The sequence below is a fragment of the Leptinotarsa decemlineata genome, unplaced genomic scaffold (assembly GCF_025532065.1).
Source record: "Leptinotarsa decemlineata unplaced genomic scaffold, Ldec_3_MD MMD2_tig00026307_RagTag_RagTag, whole genome shotgun sequence".
In the NCBI taxonomy this organism is placed as follows: Eukaryota; Metazoa; Arthropoda; class Insecta; order Coleoptera; family Chrysomelidae; genus Leptinotarsa; species Leptinotarsa decemlineata.
This window is the reverse complement of record NW_027412681.1, coordinates 12,458,209-12,480,138: the sequence shown is the minus strand read 5'-3', so window position 1 is coordinate 12,480,138 and position 21,930 is coordinate 12,458,209. Positions and strand designations below refer to the sequence as shown.

The window sequence follows — 21,930 nt, the reverse complement described above, 5'->3', positions numbered from 1 at the left end:
TAATTCCAAATCTTGATGATGCTTCAATATTTGCAAAGAACGTAATTTTCAATAACTTTTCATTCAGATATTTACTCACTACTCTTAAACTACTGGATCTAGGTATTATTTATTTTTTTCGCTTACATGCTTGTATCATCATACACAATAATATTGATAAATCAATTCGAATGTTCGAATTACAATTTCATTTCCAAATTATCCTTAGTAGAGTTCTTGTATGTGAAGTATCGGCTCGATGAATTATCTAACTTGTTTCTAACAAAAAGATACTAAATTGAATATTAAAAAATGGATATGAGTTCATGCATGAAATATTGAATGATATAGGTGTATGATATAAAAAAATAGAGATAATAAATCATTAACGGTAGCCCTAATGTATTTATGGGGTCAAAATCATAATGTACAGAGACATCATTTACGTTTACAATAAGTATAATTGAACAGCCATACATGATTTACAGATGATTAATTTGTGAAGTGCATTGAAACAAGAATACAAAACTTAACTAGATTTCTGGATAAATCAGTTAATATATTGAATATATTGAATGTCTTGAATTATTTTGAATGAACTGCTTCTTCAATATTATTTTTCTTGTTGTAAGTTTCAAAACATTAGTCTCAATCAGTTCTCTTCAACTGCCTCTTCATTCTCATAATTATCCAGTCTATCTTATATAAATATTATAACGAGGTGTAAATTTAGGCAAATCTTTCCAATAGTTTCAATTTTACTCTTCACTTCTTCTTTCTTCCTGCTTCTGTTTTGGCGAATTTTTCTCCTCCCTTGATTTTTTCTTTTGATTTTTTTAAAGATATCTGTATTTTTATATTTCTTTTACAAGTTATTACCATCATTTGGTTGTTTAATTTCACTTTTAGCGTTAGTTTCTGAACTTTTTCGTAGTGTAGGTGTTTGAATGAAAGAAGAAATATTATCGTATGCTTTTTTTAAGTTGCTTCTTGTGATTAAATTCAATGGTATTTCTCTCATTATAATAATAGTAATAAATAGGTTTATTAACGAATTTTTACAAAATTCAGGATCTTCACGAATGCATCTTAATTTAAATTATTCTTGTTAGAAGTCATTGAAAAACCATAGTATTCTACTCGCAAGAAATGGCCATTACCACTTGAATGATTTACAACGCATGTATTTGGCTCGCGTCGATAAATTTCATGCTCACATTTCTTGCTTGTTGAATAATACACTATCATCTTATATTTCTGCATAATTAACTACTTTAAAGTACTGAAATCGAAATGAACCCATTTTTATTTATCCAATATTCACCTTCATTTGGAAATGTCAATACATAAAAACTTTTGATTTTTGAAGGCTAATCAGTTCAGGATGGTTTTCAAAATCCGTAATTCTTTTAATTCTTTCATTCGAGTTTGTTCAACAAATTGAAACAGGATAGTTTCATTTCATTTTTAGTGTCTTATTTTCTTCTTAAATATTTGCAAATACAACATTATTTTACCAGACTGTCAAAGTACTCCCAATTTGAAACCATATATGATAGAATTTTAAGTGGAAAGAATTAATTTCGTCAAATAGGATTTGAAGTTAATATTTCGCATGTGCAATATCAATCAAAAACTTCATTAAGGAAATATACTTTAAGATATTTTATGGATGGTGAAATAATTAAATTTTCGAATAAATTTGATGACTACCTTCACTATTAATTATGAATGGACATGGCTCGTAACTTTCACCAAATGGAGGTAGATAACCGAAATATTTTGAAGATTATTAATCCTTTCATTGCAGAACATTTATACTCCTAAAAATGTCAACTTTCACATCCGGAGATAATAAATCAAAGGTATTTTCCGGATTTTATGCATAACGTTTCGTCTACTACTGAGGTAGATATTACGAAAGGCGATAAGCTAATGGCCGAAATGTTCGAGTAGTTCTCAATTCAAAAACTAAGTACTGCAGTGGTAGTAATGTCCGCAGTGGTAGAAGAAACGTCAGGCATAAAAACTTGTAGACAACGACCAAAAAACCCGGAGAATAATAACAAAAGTGATTTTTGTGTAACGATTTTATTGTTTTCATTGTTTTAGGGATTGAGGGAGAAAAATGCATTTTTGTTAATCTCAATCTATTTATCATATCTATAAATGAAATAATGTAATGTGACGAACAATGGGTCTATATCAACAAATAATGATATTTAAATAGACATTTCATGAATGATATTTAGTTATTTAGTGTACAGTTTGGAGTGAAAAAGTATTTGGATTGTTGTTGTTATGGTAATGTTCTGTAACTACTGACTCAAAATACTAATATCCAGTAACAAATCAAAATGAAGCACATCAAACCAACTGTGGTATCTGAGGTTCTTATAAATTGCTTTAGGAATTGAATTCAGTGTGCTATCAATTTGCTACTTTAATTGAGCTGTGAGTTATACCTAAGTAGAAATACACGTATGATGAAAACCATGTCAAAATTGCTTGAAGCACATAATTCGAGATGAATAATAATAGTATAGATGAAACAATGTGTATGGTGAGTGGTAGGGCATCGGTGTTTTGTTGAGGGAGTACGTTGAACACGCATTATTAGCTCCATAACAAGTAGATCCTGAACCAGCTGTGGAGTACCAAAATATTTAGTACGGAATCAGATTGGGGGTGTGTCTATAGGAATCATAAAGGGAACTGAAGAACTTCTTCAACGAAGCAGGAATCAGCTCATGATAAATGAATATATTAGAAGCGTTGCACGGATATCAAAAACAATAAATGGTCTAGTAAACCGCACTGAAAGAACTTCCCGACACGTATACTCATAAGTGAAACACTTGGTTTAACAGTGTTGCTGTTTTTCTTTCACCACGGCTAGTTACTGAAGTCGGCCATAGAAACTAGAGTTAAGTTCTATTGAGCAACAATCACCAACATGTCTAACCATCAAACTATTGTTGCGAAAGTTTGCACAGAAAATTATACGTCAGCTCACCATATGATCAGGACTTGGTACCCATCAACTATTTCCTGATCTCTGATTTTAGAAAACTTTATTGCGAGGCATTTCAGTGCCAACGACGAAGCGAGATATGAGTTTTAAGTCTTCAAAGTTAGGTTAGGTCCAAAGTGAGTGGGTCTATTCCACCTTCCACCGCAACCCACATGGGTTTACTATGGCTCACACCTATTCACACTCCACCAAATAAACCCATTTTCTTAACGAAGCCGATTAGTTTGTATGGTGAGTGGTCTTTCAGGACGTATGGTAAGAGTACGGCTGATTCGGCCCCCGGCAGGGCAGGCATAAACAGAGGTGACACATACTGTCTTCCGACAGTCCGGGTCTCTGTATAAGATGATTCAAATGGAAGTGACTAGTAATAAGGCCTGTTAGTTATCGTAGTTTATCCCTACTGTAATCTAACAACTGCTTGGTATCAAGCTTCGAAGGGTGAATAAACAAATTGGAATGAGCCAATCGTGGAAGATTCTGCCATCATCTTTGTTTGGCAGAGCCTGAATCGATGCCAATGACAGGTTCTGTTCCGATGAAGATGCTTGCAGCACCCTCCTTTGCAAGGGAGTCGGCAGCCTCATTGCCTTCCACGCCAGTATGGCCAGGAATCCAGACCAGAGACAATCTGTCAAGTCTGCCTATTAAGGAGAGTCGTTTTTGGCAATTTGCTACCAATTTAGTCGTTGCTCGGTAGGAGCCAAAAGCTTCCGAGAATATTTTATTGACTTGTGTATGAGGTTGGATTTTTCCAATCTCTCCGCACACAATTCAATGGCGTACATTTCCGTTTGAAATAGTCGCATAGGTTCCTAGGCATGTTGATATATCTGACCTAGCGCTTCAAGGACGTGGCGAAAGCGAATACAAAAACTCAGTGGCGTAACTGTTTCTACTTTACGTTACACCAAGATGTGTCTTAGCTTGACAAAGCTCAACGCTTATTATTCAAATTATGCAAATTCTGGATTTACTGATATCGTTATGCTACAGGCATCATCAAAAATTTTATTGACTAGTTTTGTAGTTTGCATCATGAAGAGATAAAGACTTAAGAGTTACTGAAATTAAAAAAAAGTATATCACGAAAAATATGAAAATAATATTTGAAATGATAAAAATAATGAAAATTTTCGTCACGACCAGTATCTATAAGAGTTGCTTTCACGGCACTACAAAAGCTGGCATAGTGATTACAAATATTACCATAATACATTTTTGGTAGTATTTGTATAATTGTGTGCTATTTTTCGGATGTTTTTTTGGCCGTGGTCTGCAGGTTCTTATGCCTGAAGTTTCGTCTACTACTGCGGTAGACATTATCAAAGGCGACGTGGTAACGGTTGGAGCTCCCGCTGTTCTGAACGCATTAACTATGATGCTAGTATTTGACTCTGGATTTATTAGTGGGCGTGGCTTGATTTCTCTTCATTTGATTACCTGTACTTGTTTGTGTACCTCGCAGGACAGGTAGCCAGACTTTATTGATGTTCATTGCCTCTTCTATTCTATTGAAGTAGAATTTTTTGTGTGCCTGGAAAATTGGCAATTTGACGTTCTGGATTATCTTACTATCCAAAACAAGCAATCTTCCCGAATACCAGAACTGCAACATTATTCTTGGTGCCTGTTTCACCAATGGGTAAAGTCAGCCTACTTCATCTCCTGAAGGCACCAACTTGGTTGGTGAAACGCTGGTGTTTGGGAACAGTGCTCCTATTGTATTTATTATACGACAGAGGTTCCGGTTCTAACTTTCATTTCCCACCTACAGATTTCAAATACAATTTTGTAACATAAACTGAGCCTCGATTATCAACAGTAACGGTCAAATCAATCAAGTAACATATTGAATGATTTCGTGCGCCACCTTGTAATACTAAAAATATCCTTGATGAATTATTCAACAGAAAAAAAATTGAAAAACTTACCGTCGTCACACGGGGGATTATCACAAGAAATCCTCGCTTGGCTGCAGTTTTTTCCCTGCCAACCTTCCGGACAATGGCAATAGTAATCGGATTGAGTTTTGAAACAAGGTGCTCTGTTCTCACAAGGGTCCGGATTACAGTGGTCGTAGTCGTTCTGTACAGAAAAATTCCGAATTAGTGTTTAGTTTGTAGTAAATGAATAATTGGAACAAAGGCGTACAGAAAAATATTATTTGGGGGATTTTTTGGTGACTATAATTTTTTAGGAAGGGAAACATTCGGGAGTCAGCCCCTATCGAAGATTTTTGTGAATGTTGTAATGACATTGTTCAAGAGAAAAAGAATTGAAACATTTCATTTAACTTTTTAATAAAAACAACTGAATTGTCAATGCTCTTTTCTATAGAGAAAGGGTCTCAAGTTTCATATCAACAAATACATATATACAGATATCCTCAAATATTTGGAGATCGTTACGATTTATTATTTGATGGATTTTTTAATAATGATACGGTTTGAAGTCAATGTAGACGTTACGATAATTGACAAAAAAATGGATATTCACATTTATATATTCCTTCACACATGTGAAATTATGCATACAACAAAGTTCTATATTTACTTTCATCTTTAGATATAACAATATGGTCATGTATTTGGCTATGAAATCCAACATCTGATATTGTACAAAATTAAAATGATAAAATATTAGTACAGCGGACGATCACAATAATTTTTCGAAATACAATTTTGGTGGAGGTGCCAATGCCAAAGTTGGGTAGGTATATACATTATTTTTTCTTGAAAAGCATCTTTTTGATAGGTAAAATTCATGAATATTACATTTTATTGACCAATCAACTTTTTTCTTCAGGAGTTTGTATTATGTAGTACCTTAATAGGAATGCAATATAAATGCTTCAGTAGCTTTATTTGTAAGTTTCTTTTTTACACCTACATTTCTTTGTCTCTCCCAGAAATTTATCATAAACTCGCAATAGTAAATAATTAAATCTTTATGCCACTGCGCATTGTGATGACGGCGTTCTGTTTGCTCTTAATTTTTCATTTTGCCCCCGCTCCTTTAACATTTCTCAGAAGTTTATTAAAAATTAAAAATATCGAGAAAGAAAATTATTATCGATTTCATGGCTTGAAGAAATTAACATACTGTTTAAAAAAGAAACAGTAAATATTTCAAAACAAATTCATCAAATCATGTTTGATATTTACTTGTTTATATCTGTGAAGATCGTATCATTTGACAAACCAGAAGGTATTTGAAAGGTATGTCATATATCTGTATCTGTGAAGTTTGTACATTTCAAATTGATTGTAGTAGGAGTTATTTTTGTTAATAGGTACATTCCCTTTGCTCAAATTTTTTCATGCCTCAAGTTCGTTCATTTTTTTCATCTTTTGAAATATCATTTTATGTAATTTCATATTTCTCAGATGTTTTGCAGAGAAAATTGTCAACTTTATTTGGAAAAAATATTACCAAGATTCTCGTCTTGTATATCCCACTGACTGCGCCATTTTAAGGAACGATTGAGAAAGCTCTTCATTCATTCCCGATTATTCATTAAATCACTATTTACCAACATATCCAAGGATTCAAAGTCAAAATACTAATATAATTCAAATTCATTGAATATAATAATAGATGAAGTAGATATTTCAACTACACGATGAGCATAGCAAATTTAATCATGACGTAGAACTCTTTCCCAGAGGAAAATCTACCAAACTACGATAACGGAAGTATTAATTTATTTCTGATTAAAAATCAAGTTGATATCGATATAAATTTCATGAATATTTGGGCAAGAATGTAACCAAGTATTGAGTCTGAAATTCGTTAATCTGGTGTCTTTGAGATTTGGAAACAAAAGCAAAGCAATTAGAAAAGTTTTCGTGTAATTAGTGAATGTTATGAAAAGGATTATAGACTAATATCAAATGTGGTCCTAAATAATAACTGGTTGAAAGTTGATGGGAATATTTTATCCTCACCGCAAATAAATATTGAATTGAGCTATATTTATTCATCCCATGAATTTTACTAAAGTATTCATGCTATGAAGCGACGATAAAGGACACAATTCTTGATAATCCACCACAGTTACAGATATCGTGCGGAGAAACTCAATTTTATTCATTTTGAGAGATGCATTATTCATGTGTCCGCCCACAACAACTTGTCTAAACGTCATGACATGACCACTGTATGTTACGAGGCTTTTGGAACAAAAATAATTTAACAGAACAGGTGCCGGATCTCATTCTGAATGAAGGTTGGCATGTTAATACTCCCTTTTTTTTGGTGATAACATTTTTGAAACAGTGGCCAATATTTCAAATAATATTTAGTATAGGTTGTTTCGAAAGTTTTGTTCTACTATGGCGTGATATATAATGATCAATACTGCTGTTTTTTTTCTTCCAGATTATTATTCTTTGCCTCTTTGCAGCTTATTACTGTATGATGTCGTTAAGCGATTTTCGAACAATTTTTCTCTACGAATTCAAATTGAACCAAAGCGCTTCCGAAACAGTCTAAAAAATTACCCAGGCATTTGGCAATGATAGTGGTGATGAACTGTTCGACGTTGGTCTGCGGAATTTCGTTCCGGAGATTTTAGTCTCCGAGTTGAGCCCCGAAGTGGTGGACCTACATTAATCCAGGATGAGGATTTGAGAATCTTGGTGGAGACTGAAGACTGACCTATCACAATTGAGATGGCAGAAGAACTGGGCGTCAGCTCCCATGCGGTTTTTGACGGTTTGAAACATATTGGAAAAGTGAGAAAGCCCGATTCTTTTCTGGTGGACACCGATGAGCCACCTAGGGACATTCCAAAGGCGAAAACCCGCCAAAAAAAGATCATGGTTATGGTGGTCAGAGGCTGGTGTGATTTACTATAAGTTTCAGCAACCGGACCAAACCATCACAGCAGAGTTCTATTGTGAGGAAATCGACGAAATGTACCGAAAATTGCGTCAGCAGAAGAGGTCGCATTCTGCTGCATGACAACGCCCATCCGCATGGTTCACAAATCACCTATCGCCAACCGACTACCATCTTTTCAAGCAATCCGATAAATTTCTCACCGGTAGAACTTTAGAAACAACCTAATAACAAATTCGTTTTTATAGTTTATATCAGAAAGAAAACAAGTTTATCATGGATTTGAAAGTAAAATTTGAATAACACTGATTAAAATTATTTAGTACTAGAGGTAGGTAGTTATTATATTTATGAAGGTTTTTGGTGCAATGGATCTAAATCCCTAACCACTGGATTTCGAAATGGCCCGAACTGGCAGGGCACACCATATTTGAGGTTATATTACATGGCGAATTGATGTTTTTCACAGAACTCATTTAAACACCTTGAAATTGAATTTTTCTTATTCGAAACACTTTTTGATTTTTTTTGCAAATCCTTGAAAGGAAAAAAATTAAAACCTCATTACCCTAAAATTCACAAATTCATTTTCCAATCTTTATACCCTTCACCCTATTAACCAAACACAATGACTCCAAATCAACTAATACCTCTTAACAAAAACGCCATAACCTAATAACCCTATAACCCATAAACTCATGACCATGGGAAATGGTGATGAAGGTGAGGAGTTATTGGTCAAGAATTTTGAGTTTTAGGTGTGTTTGGTATTGAAAGGTTTGCGATCATGAGAATTTGCATTATAGTATTTTGAATTGAAGGTTATTTAGTCCTATGATATGAAGATTGCGATTTAAAGTAATGAGGTTGCGAGTTTCAAAGATTATTATGTTTTGCAAGTAAGGAAAATGTTTCATAATGAATTAAAAACTCACAATATCTTAAAATAAAGTTTAAAGGGTAGGTTGATGGTTTCAGGTTTAGAGATCAGCACAAAATGTCGTTGAGTCTCTGTTTGAGACAAAATTTTGCCGTTTGATAGAAACATTTTCATCAGACAAAAAATGGTACATATGCTGAATTCGAGGACATAAAAGTTTCAAATAGTGTTTTTTCAAGTTATTCAGAAAAAAACAAAATGTTTTTGAAATAAATGAAGGTTGGGGATATGATAAGGGATCAATCAGAAATCTACACGATAAATTTCATCAATAAATCAAAATTGATTGTTGCTAGATTTGATGCCGATTGGTTCGACTCAATAGTCATGTACCCATTTGCAGTTGCGAAATGGTCCACAAATCGTTCCTTGTAGCACACCCCATCTGAAACAGTGAGGTATGTTGGTACAGCTGTATTCAAATACCAGTTCAATTAGGGAACTGTAACACTCTCACTTTTCACTCAAAACAACAGATCAAACGGCCCGTTTTTGCGTCCCTAATGGCCAATTACGTAGTTACTAATAGGCATGTCTCGCTGTTTTCTATTAGGACGAGTCTATCATATAAATGATTTGTTGGCCCCGAGATGTAGGTAAACGCCGATCATTATACCATGAGAACTGCTGATTGCTCTTTATATACAGTTAAAATGACGGACATTAAGTTGATGTATTTGAACACATTCAAGAAGGTTCTACAACTAACTCAATAAAGCGAATGATAAAATGATTCAGATTGGATTTTTATGAGTGAGAACTAAGAAATTTAGTGAAGTATCTAAGCTATGCATACTAAGAGTACTTTTTAGATTTCTTATCGAAGTTAATGAAAAAAAAAACTACAAAACTTTAAAAGAGATACTTGACCTATATTTGACTTTAAGCTCGAAATTACAACTCGAAACTTGGAATATCGGTTTCAAACTTGGATTTTAAACTTGTAGTTTCAGCATTGAACTCGAAATTCCGGAATTCGAATTCGGAACTGCAAATTTCAACTTTGAACTCAAATACATCTCATGAATACAGGGTGCTCGAGAATTAAGGAAAGTTTCTATTCATATTACGGTAATGAACAAAAAGCTTATAGCTGGTAGGTAGAGACTGTTGGATGTTGATTGTTGATAAATTTGAGGATCATTCAGATGTTACAAGAGTTCAACAACTTTTGGAAATAAGGATGTTGGAAAAGTATTGTATATTTTTTCGGATTTTCAACCACTATTAAGTGATTTCCATACAACTTGCACATTTCGGCACCGGCTACAAAATACTCAGCAGATATTTGACTTGAAGCGACTCAGTGAATCAGCCATGGCCATTTTATCAGTTATATTCACATCAATCATATAAATATGTGAAATTTGAAATTTACTATAGAAACTGGAAAACATAACAAATTACTCAGGTAGATATTCGATTTTGTCTTTTTCACAAATTTTTATGTTTTTATTAATTCTTTTGCTATGTTAATTGACGCATTTACCGGAAAGTCACGGTTTTTTTGACAAAATTTTTCACCTAGATATTGGCCGAAACATAGCGACGTCGAATTTTAACGTGTCGGGATTCTTCTAACAATATTCATTTGGCACTTACTTCACATTCGAGGCCGGTGATACCAACTGGACAAATGCACCTATAGCCATTCACTTGATCGACACATTCTCCGCCATTTTTACAAGGACTCGATCCGCAATCATCTATATCGGTATGGCAGTCCCTTCCTGAAATAAAAAATAACGCTAACAATTCGAAGGATGTCATAATACATAATATTTTCAGTCTGGAGGTTATAATCACATCAGGGTGTGAACTTTTTCAAATAATAACTTTCCAAAAGCTCAAGTAGAGCAGAAAACACGAATATCAAGATACACGGACATATATTTATCCTATCAATTAATCAAGATACATACATTCATCCTAACAACTAACTCCGCTAATATGCATTATTATCAACTCAAAAATCATAGCGTCCAGTTTACTTGGGGGATTTTTGCCGTCTCGAAAGTCTGACGCTTAGATTGCCTCCTCAATGAAAATCATTAGCTATTTAGCGCCCAATTTATCGCCGCCGATATTAACGATATTACTTTGAGTTCTGTTGCATATTTCCTTGGTAGTTTCATCAGTTAAATTGAAGAATGATACACATCCTCATACCAAGAAAAAATAGATAAAAAACGTCGCCAACCGACCGATTTGATAATATAATTTAGCACGTTTTATGAAATGCTGATCAAACGAAGAGTTCCGAAGGGCTATCCGGCTATCAATACGAGTTTCAAAAAATTAAGTTCACACTACAAACGGCAGAGCAAGTTACATAACTCTTGTCAGAACGATATGAATGAATATAGAGCACTAATAACACTAAACGTCCGAAATGCATTCAATTCAGCATCAAGAACTGCGAAAGACAGATTTTCCACGGTACCGTTAAAATTTGTCCATGGGTATCCCGAATACAGATCATTAGAAATACAAAGAGGTGAAACCATTGTTCTCGGCCGACGTTGTGAAATACATTTTATATTAACAAACCTAGAAGGCTTGGTGGTGTAGCCACGAAGCAACTTATGTCCTCCTCAATAGCAGGATGTGCTAAGAATCTGCCTTGCATCAAATTTTTGAGCAGCAGAAGCAAAATCTGTACCAAGAGAGGAAAAAAACTATCCCTAAACAGGTCAACAAAACGCAAAAGATAATTCACTCAAACCAGAGGTAAAAAAGCTCTGCATGGTTGAATCGTATCATCAGGTTGCTGTGGAAAGGTTGCTGTGGTTGTTGAGGTGAAAATCTTGCACCTTGAACATCTGACACGTCAATAGCTACCAGTCAACTAGAATATCTTCAGCATGTCATAGGTATCATAGATAATATTCCAAAAGATAGTCCAGAGATACACATTTCGGCTTGGATTACTACAGGTTACCTAAGAGGATCAGAAGCAGGCGCATGCAGGCTGGTGGGCGCAGTTAGTACCCTGCAGCCTTGGAATGCATCACAGGAGTCCTATTTCCCAAGTCGAACATTTGTGTTGCTTAACTACCTAGATTAAGAAAAATATACTATGGTCTGTCAACTTCGGAGTGAATATCTCTTCACAATGAAATTCAGTATCTTGGGTCCTGAATTTCATTGTGTTCAGGACCTTGGGTCCTGAATTTCACTATGTTAAGGACCTTGGGTCCTGAACTTCATTGTGTTCAGGGCTTTGGGTCCTGAATTTCATTGTGTTCAGGACCTTGGGTCCTGAATTTCATTGTGTTCAGGACCTTGGGCCCTGAATTTCACTGTGTTGAGGACCTTGGGTCCTGAATTTCATTGTGTTCAGGACATTGGGCCCTAAAATTCACTATGTTAAGGACCTTGGGTCCTGAACTTCATTGTGTTCAGGACTTTGGATCCTGAATTTCATTGTGTTCAGGACAATCCCACCTGAGGTTATTGAAAGAGGTCAAAGCGACTGAGCTATTGGTATATTTCTAATGCAGTAAAGTGCCCTCTAAAACATTCGTGCAAATCGTGGAATAAGCGAGTGTCATTAAAACCGTTCTGACATACAGAAACCCGGTTGTAAAGAAAGCGAGTATATTGCCTGCCATTGAAAACGATGACTGTGAGCAACAGATGAAACTTTAAATTATGCCTACATGCGAACTTATCATTTAGCCAGACACGACTTCACGTAAACTGAATATTATACAATCATTATTGACACACCCTTCCGACTACCACACATCATTGTGATTTACGTAAGTTACTGAAGAAACAGTTGAATAAAGGTAGCGGTGTATATTTAGAAATTGCACATTCTTTGCATCGCATGAGTTGAATAGGTTATCATCGACAATTTCAACATGAAAATTCATTTTTGATAATATTTTCTGAAAATTACATATGAACTGAACAGATTCATGAGATTTTTAGAGTCACCAGAGGCAGTCGGTACTCAAAAGTATAAAAACAACTGTCGCCATTTATTTATATTATACTACGAGTATTTCTATGAATTGCACCCAAGTGGCACATTGCACATGCATTATTGTAAAAGGAAATAACGATCATTTGTAAGCAATTTACTGAATTCAAATTTTAAAAATTATGTATGTAATGTTATTCTTTCCAAACCCAGATAATTTTGCTAAATCAAAAGTGATATAGACCAAACCTTTTTTAAACTTATACAACAAAGTAAAATGTCCGTATAGAACGAAACTGCAGTAATGTTGGTCACAAATAAAAGTGGTAAAAAACATAAAAAAGTTCCATAAAGTTTTCTTCATTATGATTTCCTACCACGTAGTAACGGTTACATCAATCAATTAATGCTTCCCTTGAGTTTGACGTTCGAATTATCGCACCTAGATGTCGCTTCGGTGGGGCTCACGAATGGTGCCAAGAAAAAATTTTTCAATTCACTGCAATAAGTGAAATGACAGAAAATATAAACAGGTGGGCATTCTACAGATATTTTTTTCTGCAGAGTGGAAAATAGAAATGAAACAGGTAACGAGTCAGAGCATTCATGAAGGTTTTTGTATTTCAAACAACCAACATGTGTGTGTAGTATGTGGTAAAAAAAAACTGGTCGGAATAAATTTTGTACTCTATTTATTAGTTTGAGGTGTTATTAGTTTAGTTTAGGTGTTTTTAGTTTTTTTCAATGAAATTTCATGATTTGATCACTTACCAGTATATCCAGGCATACAGGCGCAATGATAATCATTTACGAGATCTATACAGGTGGCGCCATGTTGACACTGTCCAACGCAATCATTGATGTTTTGATCGCAGTTTTTTCCCATCCAGCCGACCCGACATTTGCAGTGGTAATCGCCTACTAGGTTGGTGCAGGAGATGGCATTGATGCAGGGATTATCAAGGCATTCGTCAGCATCTGTTAAAAAATAACTAACTGATAACAAATGAGTATATGGCATGAAAAAAGTATATATAGAGCTTGTATGTAACTGTCAAAGCTTATTTTTTACTTAACGTTTTAAATGGAATCGCCTATGTTACGTGTCCTAAATACTGCCCGTTATCAACAGTTACCGAGAATATGTATATTCTTAAACAAAAAATATGTAGCTCACCAAATTGACAAACATTTCCTTCCCAGGAACTGGAACAATTACATTTGAACGAATTTTCCATGTTGATGCATGAACCGCCATTTTGACAGGGAGCTGAAGCACACTCGTCGATATCTGGAATGAATTTTTTCATTTGAGAATTCCAATAAGGTGATATTTGTTATCTTCAAGTAAATTTATTATATACAGCAATGACAGTATCATCATAGTTGTGATCTAAGAATAACATAATCAAAAATTAGTCCAAAACATGGGGGAAATAGTCACCAAATTTGCAGATAATGCCGATGCTTCATCTCTATCAATTGATAAATAGTTTTTCTCTGTATTGATTTGAGGAATCATCAGAAATATTCTGGTTTTTCTGATCTCTTAAATGTTGAAAAGAACTATTACCTATATTTAGACATTTTTCTTACCAAAATAATGAATAATGTAATACGTCAACTTTTGAAGCTGATTCATGTGAGAAATATTAACAATCACGCGAAACTGACAATAACATCGAGTTTTACACAAGGATTGGTAATAACATGATTCATTGAAGTATATATTTCTGCAGTTAATATCGATATAAATAATTGAGCACTTGATTGTTATAAACAAACCTTTAAACCGCAATGAATAAGTTATTTTATAGGTGACATTAGAAATGAAAGGACTTTATTGAAATGTATGGTGAAATTTATTGAATGACATATTTTTATATTACAACAATAGGTCGGACAGAGGTGATTCTATTGTATTAAAGCATTGCAGAATGAATTGACATATCAACTAGATTTTTGTGTCTGTTCATAAACAGAAACTCCTCGAGAATAAATATAATCAGAAAGCTAGAAAGTTATTTTCCTTGCCTTTTTCGATGAAAAAATCGCCTGGCTATAAGTTGAATACCATGAATCAGTATATAAAAAACAAAAATGCTGCAGATAGTATTTGGATAGCCCAAAAACTTTTTCGAATTTTTTTTATTTCTAAAAACTAAAAGAAGAATGTTTCTCGAAAACGACCTGTATACATCTTTATTTCAAATATTTCGTTATGAAAAAATGCATATATATATATATATATATATATATATATATATATATATATATATATATATATATATATATATATATATATATATATATTGAATATTTCCAATAGCACAGAAAATATGTTTCTAAACCAAAAATAGAGGAAAATCGAAATTTGATAAAAATATCAAAGGATATCAAGCGACCTAACTTACTGATTGCTTTGATTTCGAATATGAATTATTTTTAGTTACATTCAACTAAGGAAATATTGGAGAAAAATTCTCAACTTTTAATTTTATATATATATAATTTCGACCCTATTCCATTGATGGCCTTGAAAAATGGAAATGAAAAGTCCTCATTAGGTACAATTCTCCTGTAATTCATACAGTTAAAAAAAAAACGACGAATATAGTAAAATTTAATTTCATTCATATTTTCTGAAATATCGAAGATTTGTTTGGTTCAGTGTATACTGAAAAAACGTTTCAATTTATTTGAAATGAATGTAGTAGTCCAGGAACTAAGTCAGAAAAACGGTAAACGTCGAGAAACTATCAAAAATTACACGAAACACGTTTTTGTTAATTTCAGTGAATGAATTAAAATAATGTTTTTTTGAAGCCAATAATTCATTGAGAATTAAAGAAAAAAAAGGAAAAAAATAGTCAAATGAACTTTTTAGAATGTTTACTGTTTTCAACTTGTTACACAGTAATCGTATCCATTATTAGTTTGAATTCTTATATTCAGTACACTTGGAACTACTATAATTGATAACCAGCGATAGTTTTAAATAATTTTAAGATATATCAGTGAAATCGCTATTCTAAAGCTATTCAACTGCCGTGTTTCCTTTTGGAAAATTATCCACTTCATTACTCTTGAAGATCAACTTCTACCCAATATTTCTTCAACGTAGATAGAACTATCATGCAATATCAAAACAACTATACTCAACAAAACTAAGTGGAGTTTGTTAGCAAACTGAATGAAACACAACAGAGGAAAGATGGATTTCACAATCTTTGCCATAACTAAGAAAGTCCAGAGATGAATTAGGTCTCCATCTCAGCCCCGTTCTCTACAAATCACGATCTCCTGTTCTTACCTAACCACAAAAAGACGACTTACTACTCATTCATTTCTAATTGTCATTTAAAACGATCAATCAATTAATAAAGATCGGAGAACCAACGTCTTATTTCATCTAGGCGAGTGTTCTATTAGGAAAGTTTCATCGTACAGTCGATGATAAAAACCGGACTTTACCTGCTTTGTGAGAATTGGTTTAATGGGAAACGACCTGACTTGAAATGGATTTATGATGAAGTAATGTTTTGAAATTGTGTAATGACTGTCACTTGTGGCATTTGTTCTAATTTAATATCTTTTATTGATCGTCATGATGTCGATACATAAATTGGTTGTGATGTATCGTATTCAACCTGCTACCTAGATTATGTTTTCAATTTATCAAGTTTGAATGGACAAGAACAAATGATTCAGCCTTTTGTGGCATGGAATAAATTTCATTTACCTGAAAATAATCAAAACTCTAAAATCATCCACAGTTTTCAATAGATACTAAAAAATTTGTGTTTGAATTTCCCTATCGATTCTGGTTTCCTGTTTCATAGCCAAAGAATATAACTTGTTTTCTTCGGCTCCATCCCTAAGATTTAACTATAACTAAAATTTTCATACAATTACGTTCTAGGCTTTATTAAATAACTTAGAAATATATGCAGAAGAGAGTCTTTCCCCTAATTGGATACCGAAACATCATTAACAATTTGGAAGGAAGGTTGTGAACTTGTCTTTTCTCTATAGCTACTTTCACAAAATGTATTCGAATACCCATCACGTTATCCAGATCAACATATGTCAGAAGTACAGGCGAAATACAGAAGCGAGCGAGGTACAACTCCTCAATCTGAACTTTCCAAGAAGCATTTCACTTGGAAAAAAAATTCCCCATATGAATGTGAAAGGCAGTTATTTAACTTCAATGTAAATCGCTACTTTCATTACATTATCGTAATTTTTTAAGGAGTTTTCTGCAGTGTTTGTGCATCTTGTTGAATCTCAAAAACCCACGTGAAATTTATGAAATCGAATGTCACTGGGATATCGCCAAAAAACTGAACAGCTTTCTAGATAAGAAAGACCTGGTGCTGACCTTTATACAAGACTCTGAAACAAAACTGGCAGATCAGCCAATGTGGATCTAGAAGTGATTTCGAATTGGGGCGAAGGTTCAATTCAATGCCGCGAAAACTCAACCATCGGTTTTCTCCAAAAAAATTAATGTCTCCGAACCGAATATAATAATATCAGGTCAGACAATTCCGCTTTCTGCTTCGATAAGTTTTTTGGGGGTTAAAATGGACACCAAATGTCTTGGAACAATCATGTGGCTGGAATTGCAAAGGCCGCTTCTCAAAGTTCGAAAGAGGTCTCAGCAAACATGAGGAACATTTATGTTTCGATGAGTTCAATTTTCAACAAGATCTCCTCACTGTACCCTTTACTCTTGAAATGAAACCTTTACTGGTATATCGATCAGTCAAAGAGGACAAGTGGATTGGATCCATCAGATTTCAGTTCGTTAGAATTTTCTGTAAATTTACTAAGATGCACTTTTAAATTTGTTTAAAAAAATCTGTTTAAAATCTGTTTTTCCGTTAACCAGCTGTCGCACCCTTACGAACGACAACCCTTCAGAAGTCGAAACTTGTGCGAGCTAAGGATTAACGAGGTCTTACCTTTTAACGTGTGATTCCTAACACGGGTTGGACGATAGCAAGTGAAGATCGATCGTTCAGACTAGGGCTTGAACCACCGACCAACACAGCAGTCAATTCGAGTGAGTGAACAAATCACCCACGCCGAACCGCTTGGCTACCGACCGACGGAAAATTTTTGAAGCATACGTCAGAAGTACCAGAGAACCGTAAATATTTTCTGAATGAAAGACCTTGGAGGTCATAAAACTAGATGAAAAAAGAAATTCAGTTTATTTTGATCTGTTCATCAATGATAAGTTGTTATTGTAGGTATTTTGAAACTAAGTTAGCCTGAATAAAATTTCAGTCTTTAGAAACCGTTAGATTGTATCAAGGATTTACGATATTTATACTATTTTAATGATCTCGACGTTGCAAGTGTTGCTGGGAAAAATCTAAATAATTCATGAATGATACAGAAAATACAAATTTCATAAGTGAACCGATCAATTCTCTATTCGTTGCATCACACATAAAAGCCGTTTTATTCACGATTCAAAATTCTACCGTCCCGTATCGATCAAATCGAGTATACCATATTTCTATCGTGAATAGCTGGCATATCTTTCTCCTAGTTCCCGCTTGATGAATGATTTCGATTTCTTTAATGATCGACAATGACAGTGCGTGAGCTGAAAATCAAAATTCTCGATAATTACGAAATGCTACGATTCATGAGAGAAAGTGACTCTGAATAAACTAAAGTGGTTCACAACACGCCTATAGAGGTGCTCCCAAAATTCTCGGGTCTTAGGTATGGCCTGTTATTTTCGAGAAAGATAAAATTAATTGAGTTTTCCAACCGTTTCCTCCCACCGATTGTTCCGCACGTATAATGATCTCCAGCGTCGACTTCTTCAGTAAATGATAGATGTCTCGCCTTGAAATTCATTATTTTTATCGAATTGCAGCCCAACCCCGTTGAAGTGAGATCCCTCGGAAACCCTCACTGTTCCTGTTTTTTATTCAAACGGTTCCTTCATCAGGGAGTACATTTCCATCTATATTTTCCCAGTATTTTGTTTTTCATTGTCCACTGTTGCCTCTTCCGTTTTGAGATATAAAGAGGGTATATTAAATAATGTCTCCAAAGCTCCTGTTGGTATGGTTCACATTGCTTGCATTATTTTCTTGTAAGCAAATTTTTGCATCCTGTTCAGCTTTTTGATAGTGGTCGCACTGGATATACCCAGTGTTTTTCAATAATTTCACTGATATCAATTACGCCAAATATCATATAATAAATAACAATAAACATTATGTTAGTACTCCTGTTGAATAGTGCATCACAAGTAGTTTCTTCAAAAAACCGATAACTGTAATGAAAGAGGTATTGAAGAAAATTCAAATTCTCAATTTCTATTCCTAAACATTCGAGAATATTAAAATTGGTTACAGATATTTAATCATAATTTTACAAAATATATATACATTTCTGCATTACGGCTATAGAATGTCATATATATGAAATAAATCGTGCATTGAACCGGATCTGACAGGATATTTTTTTGTTTTTTTTTTAATATACGCCGACTATGAAATCCATATAATAGCAAACCATTGATTCATTAAAAAGAATCGCACTGTTAAGATTATAACAGTAGTGATAGTGACAAAGTGACCGTAGTGACATTTTACAAAATTGAGGTTATGGTTCAAATTCTTGACGATCATTTTAAATTTTATTTTATTCGATGAAAGAATTTTTAGTTGTTGTGAAGTGTGTGTTTTCTGTTTACCCACATTTAACCCATATACATTGAGGAGTAATTAGTTTTTTTGTATGAACATAAATTATATTTAAAGTGCTGAAATGCAAAATTTAAAAACAAAAGGAAAGCAGTTTTCATTGTCTTCATTTTGTAGGCGCATAGGAAATATTTCGTATAGTATTAATAACAATAATGATAATTATAACGATGATAATAACAATAATATATTGTACTAAAACTTCCAAAATAATTCTTCCAATACGTTGGATTGCAAAGAAGCTGTTACTGACAAATGCACACTTTTGCGGTGTTGTCAAGCCTAAGTCAGATGATAGTAACGTCACGAGGAATTTTTTTCTCGTTTATTTCCACTGGAAAAATAGTAAGTTAGTGGCTGAGGAAAAACTGACGGAAACTAAGTTGGTTGCAATAAATGATGTGTACCTATGTTTTTTCATATTTTCTATAGTTTCATTCACATTTTAACAGTAGATGATTGAAATTTAGAATAGTAAGAAGAGGCAACGATAACTGTTTCATTGAAATTTTTGACGATCTCTTTTTATATAATGAATCTCTGCCAAGAGTGATAATCACACAATTCTGTCAGCGAAGAAAAGACAGTTTATGTTGAATCTTAGTGGGTTTCGTTTTGATAATAGCTCGATATATACAAATGTGAGTAAAAGTGTGAATAAGAAATAATGTATATTTCAGTGCTTTTATACTACACAAATAGTTGTGTTTCATATCAGGTGAATTTTATATCGCAATTATAAATTTTGACCCCAAATCAACCCGGAATTTATTATGAAGGTTGCTTGATCTTATCTCGTTTGGTCCGATGATTCACACCTTGTTAGAAACGTCGATAGGTTCGATCGTCTCTCGAGTACCGCTAACAGTTCGCGAGATATCGGTTCGTAACAGTGACCTCGGCGGAGGTCGAAAATTGAACGGCGAAGATTATTCACCAGAAAAGCTGATAGATAGATAAGACGGCAAGCGAGGTAAATCGTCGTTCGTGCCGAATAGGTGGCAGCACCGCAGGAATGCGGGGTCAAAGGTGGAGAGCTCTTCGTTGCGGCGTAATTAAGTCTCCCCGCGATCGCAGCGCTCCCTACAACTAATAGATATAATAACGGGGCGGAGAGATGGGTAATTGCCGGGTACGGCTCTGATTTATACGTACTCCTCGATCGGGGAGAGCATGAGACCGACTTCCATTCTGCACCAAGAACTGCCTACCAGAAAATTTTATTTTTGAACGGGTTGCAGCAGGCTGACCGGAATCGACTCGTAGAAAACAAACAACAGTTGTTTGAAGCCGGGATATTGATGACGTCCAAGGAGACTAGACAGTACGGAAGCGCAGGGAGGTCATATATTCTTATCATTTGTTTCCAGGAAATTCTACTTTTGAGAGTCAAAACTCCGACTTTAATCTCGAAATTTCGACTTGAAATTCGAAATTTGGACTTAGCTTCCAACATTTCCTCATTAATCTTGAAATTCCAACTTTAATATCGATAGTCGATCGTGAAAGTCGTAATTTCAAATTTAAGTCTATAAACAAATGAAAACATGAAAGAAACGCGTCTGAGTTAATATCAAGGAAGCGATGATGTGATATAAAGTGAGTTTTCTCAACTACATGAGCCTTAAACGGATTGTGGCTTTGGTTTCCAATGTTCTTTAAAAAAAATCCACTGTATGGAATTGCTGGTCTAGAAAGCCATTTAATGATACCTCTACTGCCAATTTAGCCATCTAGGAAAAACTTCGATCATGAATTGGGCATCGTAAGGTGTCATATTTTTCAATTATTTCAGTTGAGTTGATTTCCTCGTACAAACGTTGTAAATGATTTTAACCATTCATATTGCTGTCGGAAATTCCAAAAAATATATGATATTATTATCATTTCAACAATATGTCCCTTCTGAGCTCACAAAGTATATGTGATGTGTGATGTATTACGGACTCACAATGTTGCAAAACGAAACATGTCATATAGGGAGGTGCATAATGAATAGCTCCATAACATTTTCAGGTTTGTATGTGAACAAAGTGGTTGCCAAATATCGGATTGCAATAAATACTTTTTGGTCGAGGAAGAATATATGAGTCGACAATCTTATGTTAACCCATTAAATGATATTGGGTCAAATACATAAAATTGGTCCGCAATTTATTATTTAAAAAAAAATGTATATTCCATTTCTCAATTCGGATATCTGGCAATTCGAATAATCTAGTATGGGGAACCATTAGATAGATCCATTCCAAATTTGAGTTTGAAGCTTATAGAATAGGTTAGGTTAGGTAGTGGGTCTATTCGACCCTCCACCGCAAGCTGCAAGGGTTTATTGTGGCTCACATCTATTCACATTCGACCAAATAAACCCAGCTTGTTTATGAAGCCGATTAGTTTATATGGTGAGTGGTCTTTCAGGTAAAATGGTAATAGTACGGTTGTGCCGAACTCTAAAAACCTG

At 34.2% G+C, this 21,930-nt stretch overlaps 1 protein-coding gene across 2 annotated transcripts in view; it reads right to left on the bottom strand.

Annotated features, from left to right (window-relative positions):
* Ser (protein serrate) overlaps positions 1-21,930 on the bottom strand; it is a 351,449-nt gene that overhangs the window by 18,495 nt on the left and 311,024 nt on the right. For both annotated transcript variants that reach the window (XM_074181003.1, XM_074181004.1), the window contains 4 exons: positions 13,907-14,020; positions 13,501-13,707; positions 10,401-10,528; positions 4,948-5,101 (listed from right to left, as the gene is read on the bottom strand). In XM_074181003.1, the coding sequence (XP_074037104.1) occupies positions 4,948-5,101; positions 10,401-10,528; positions 13,501-13,707; positions 13,907-14,020 (603 nt within the window). The remainder of the gene's footprint in view (positions 1-4,947; positions 5,102-10,400; positions 10,529-13,500; positions 13,708-13,906; positions 14,021-21,930) is intronic.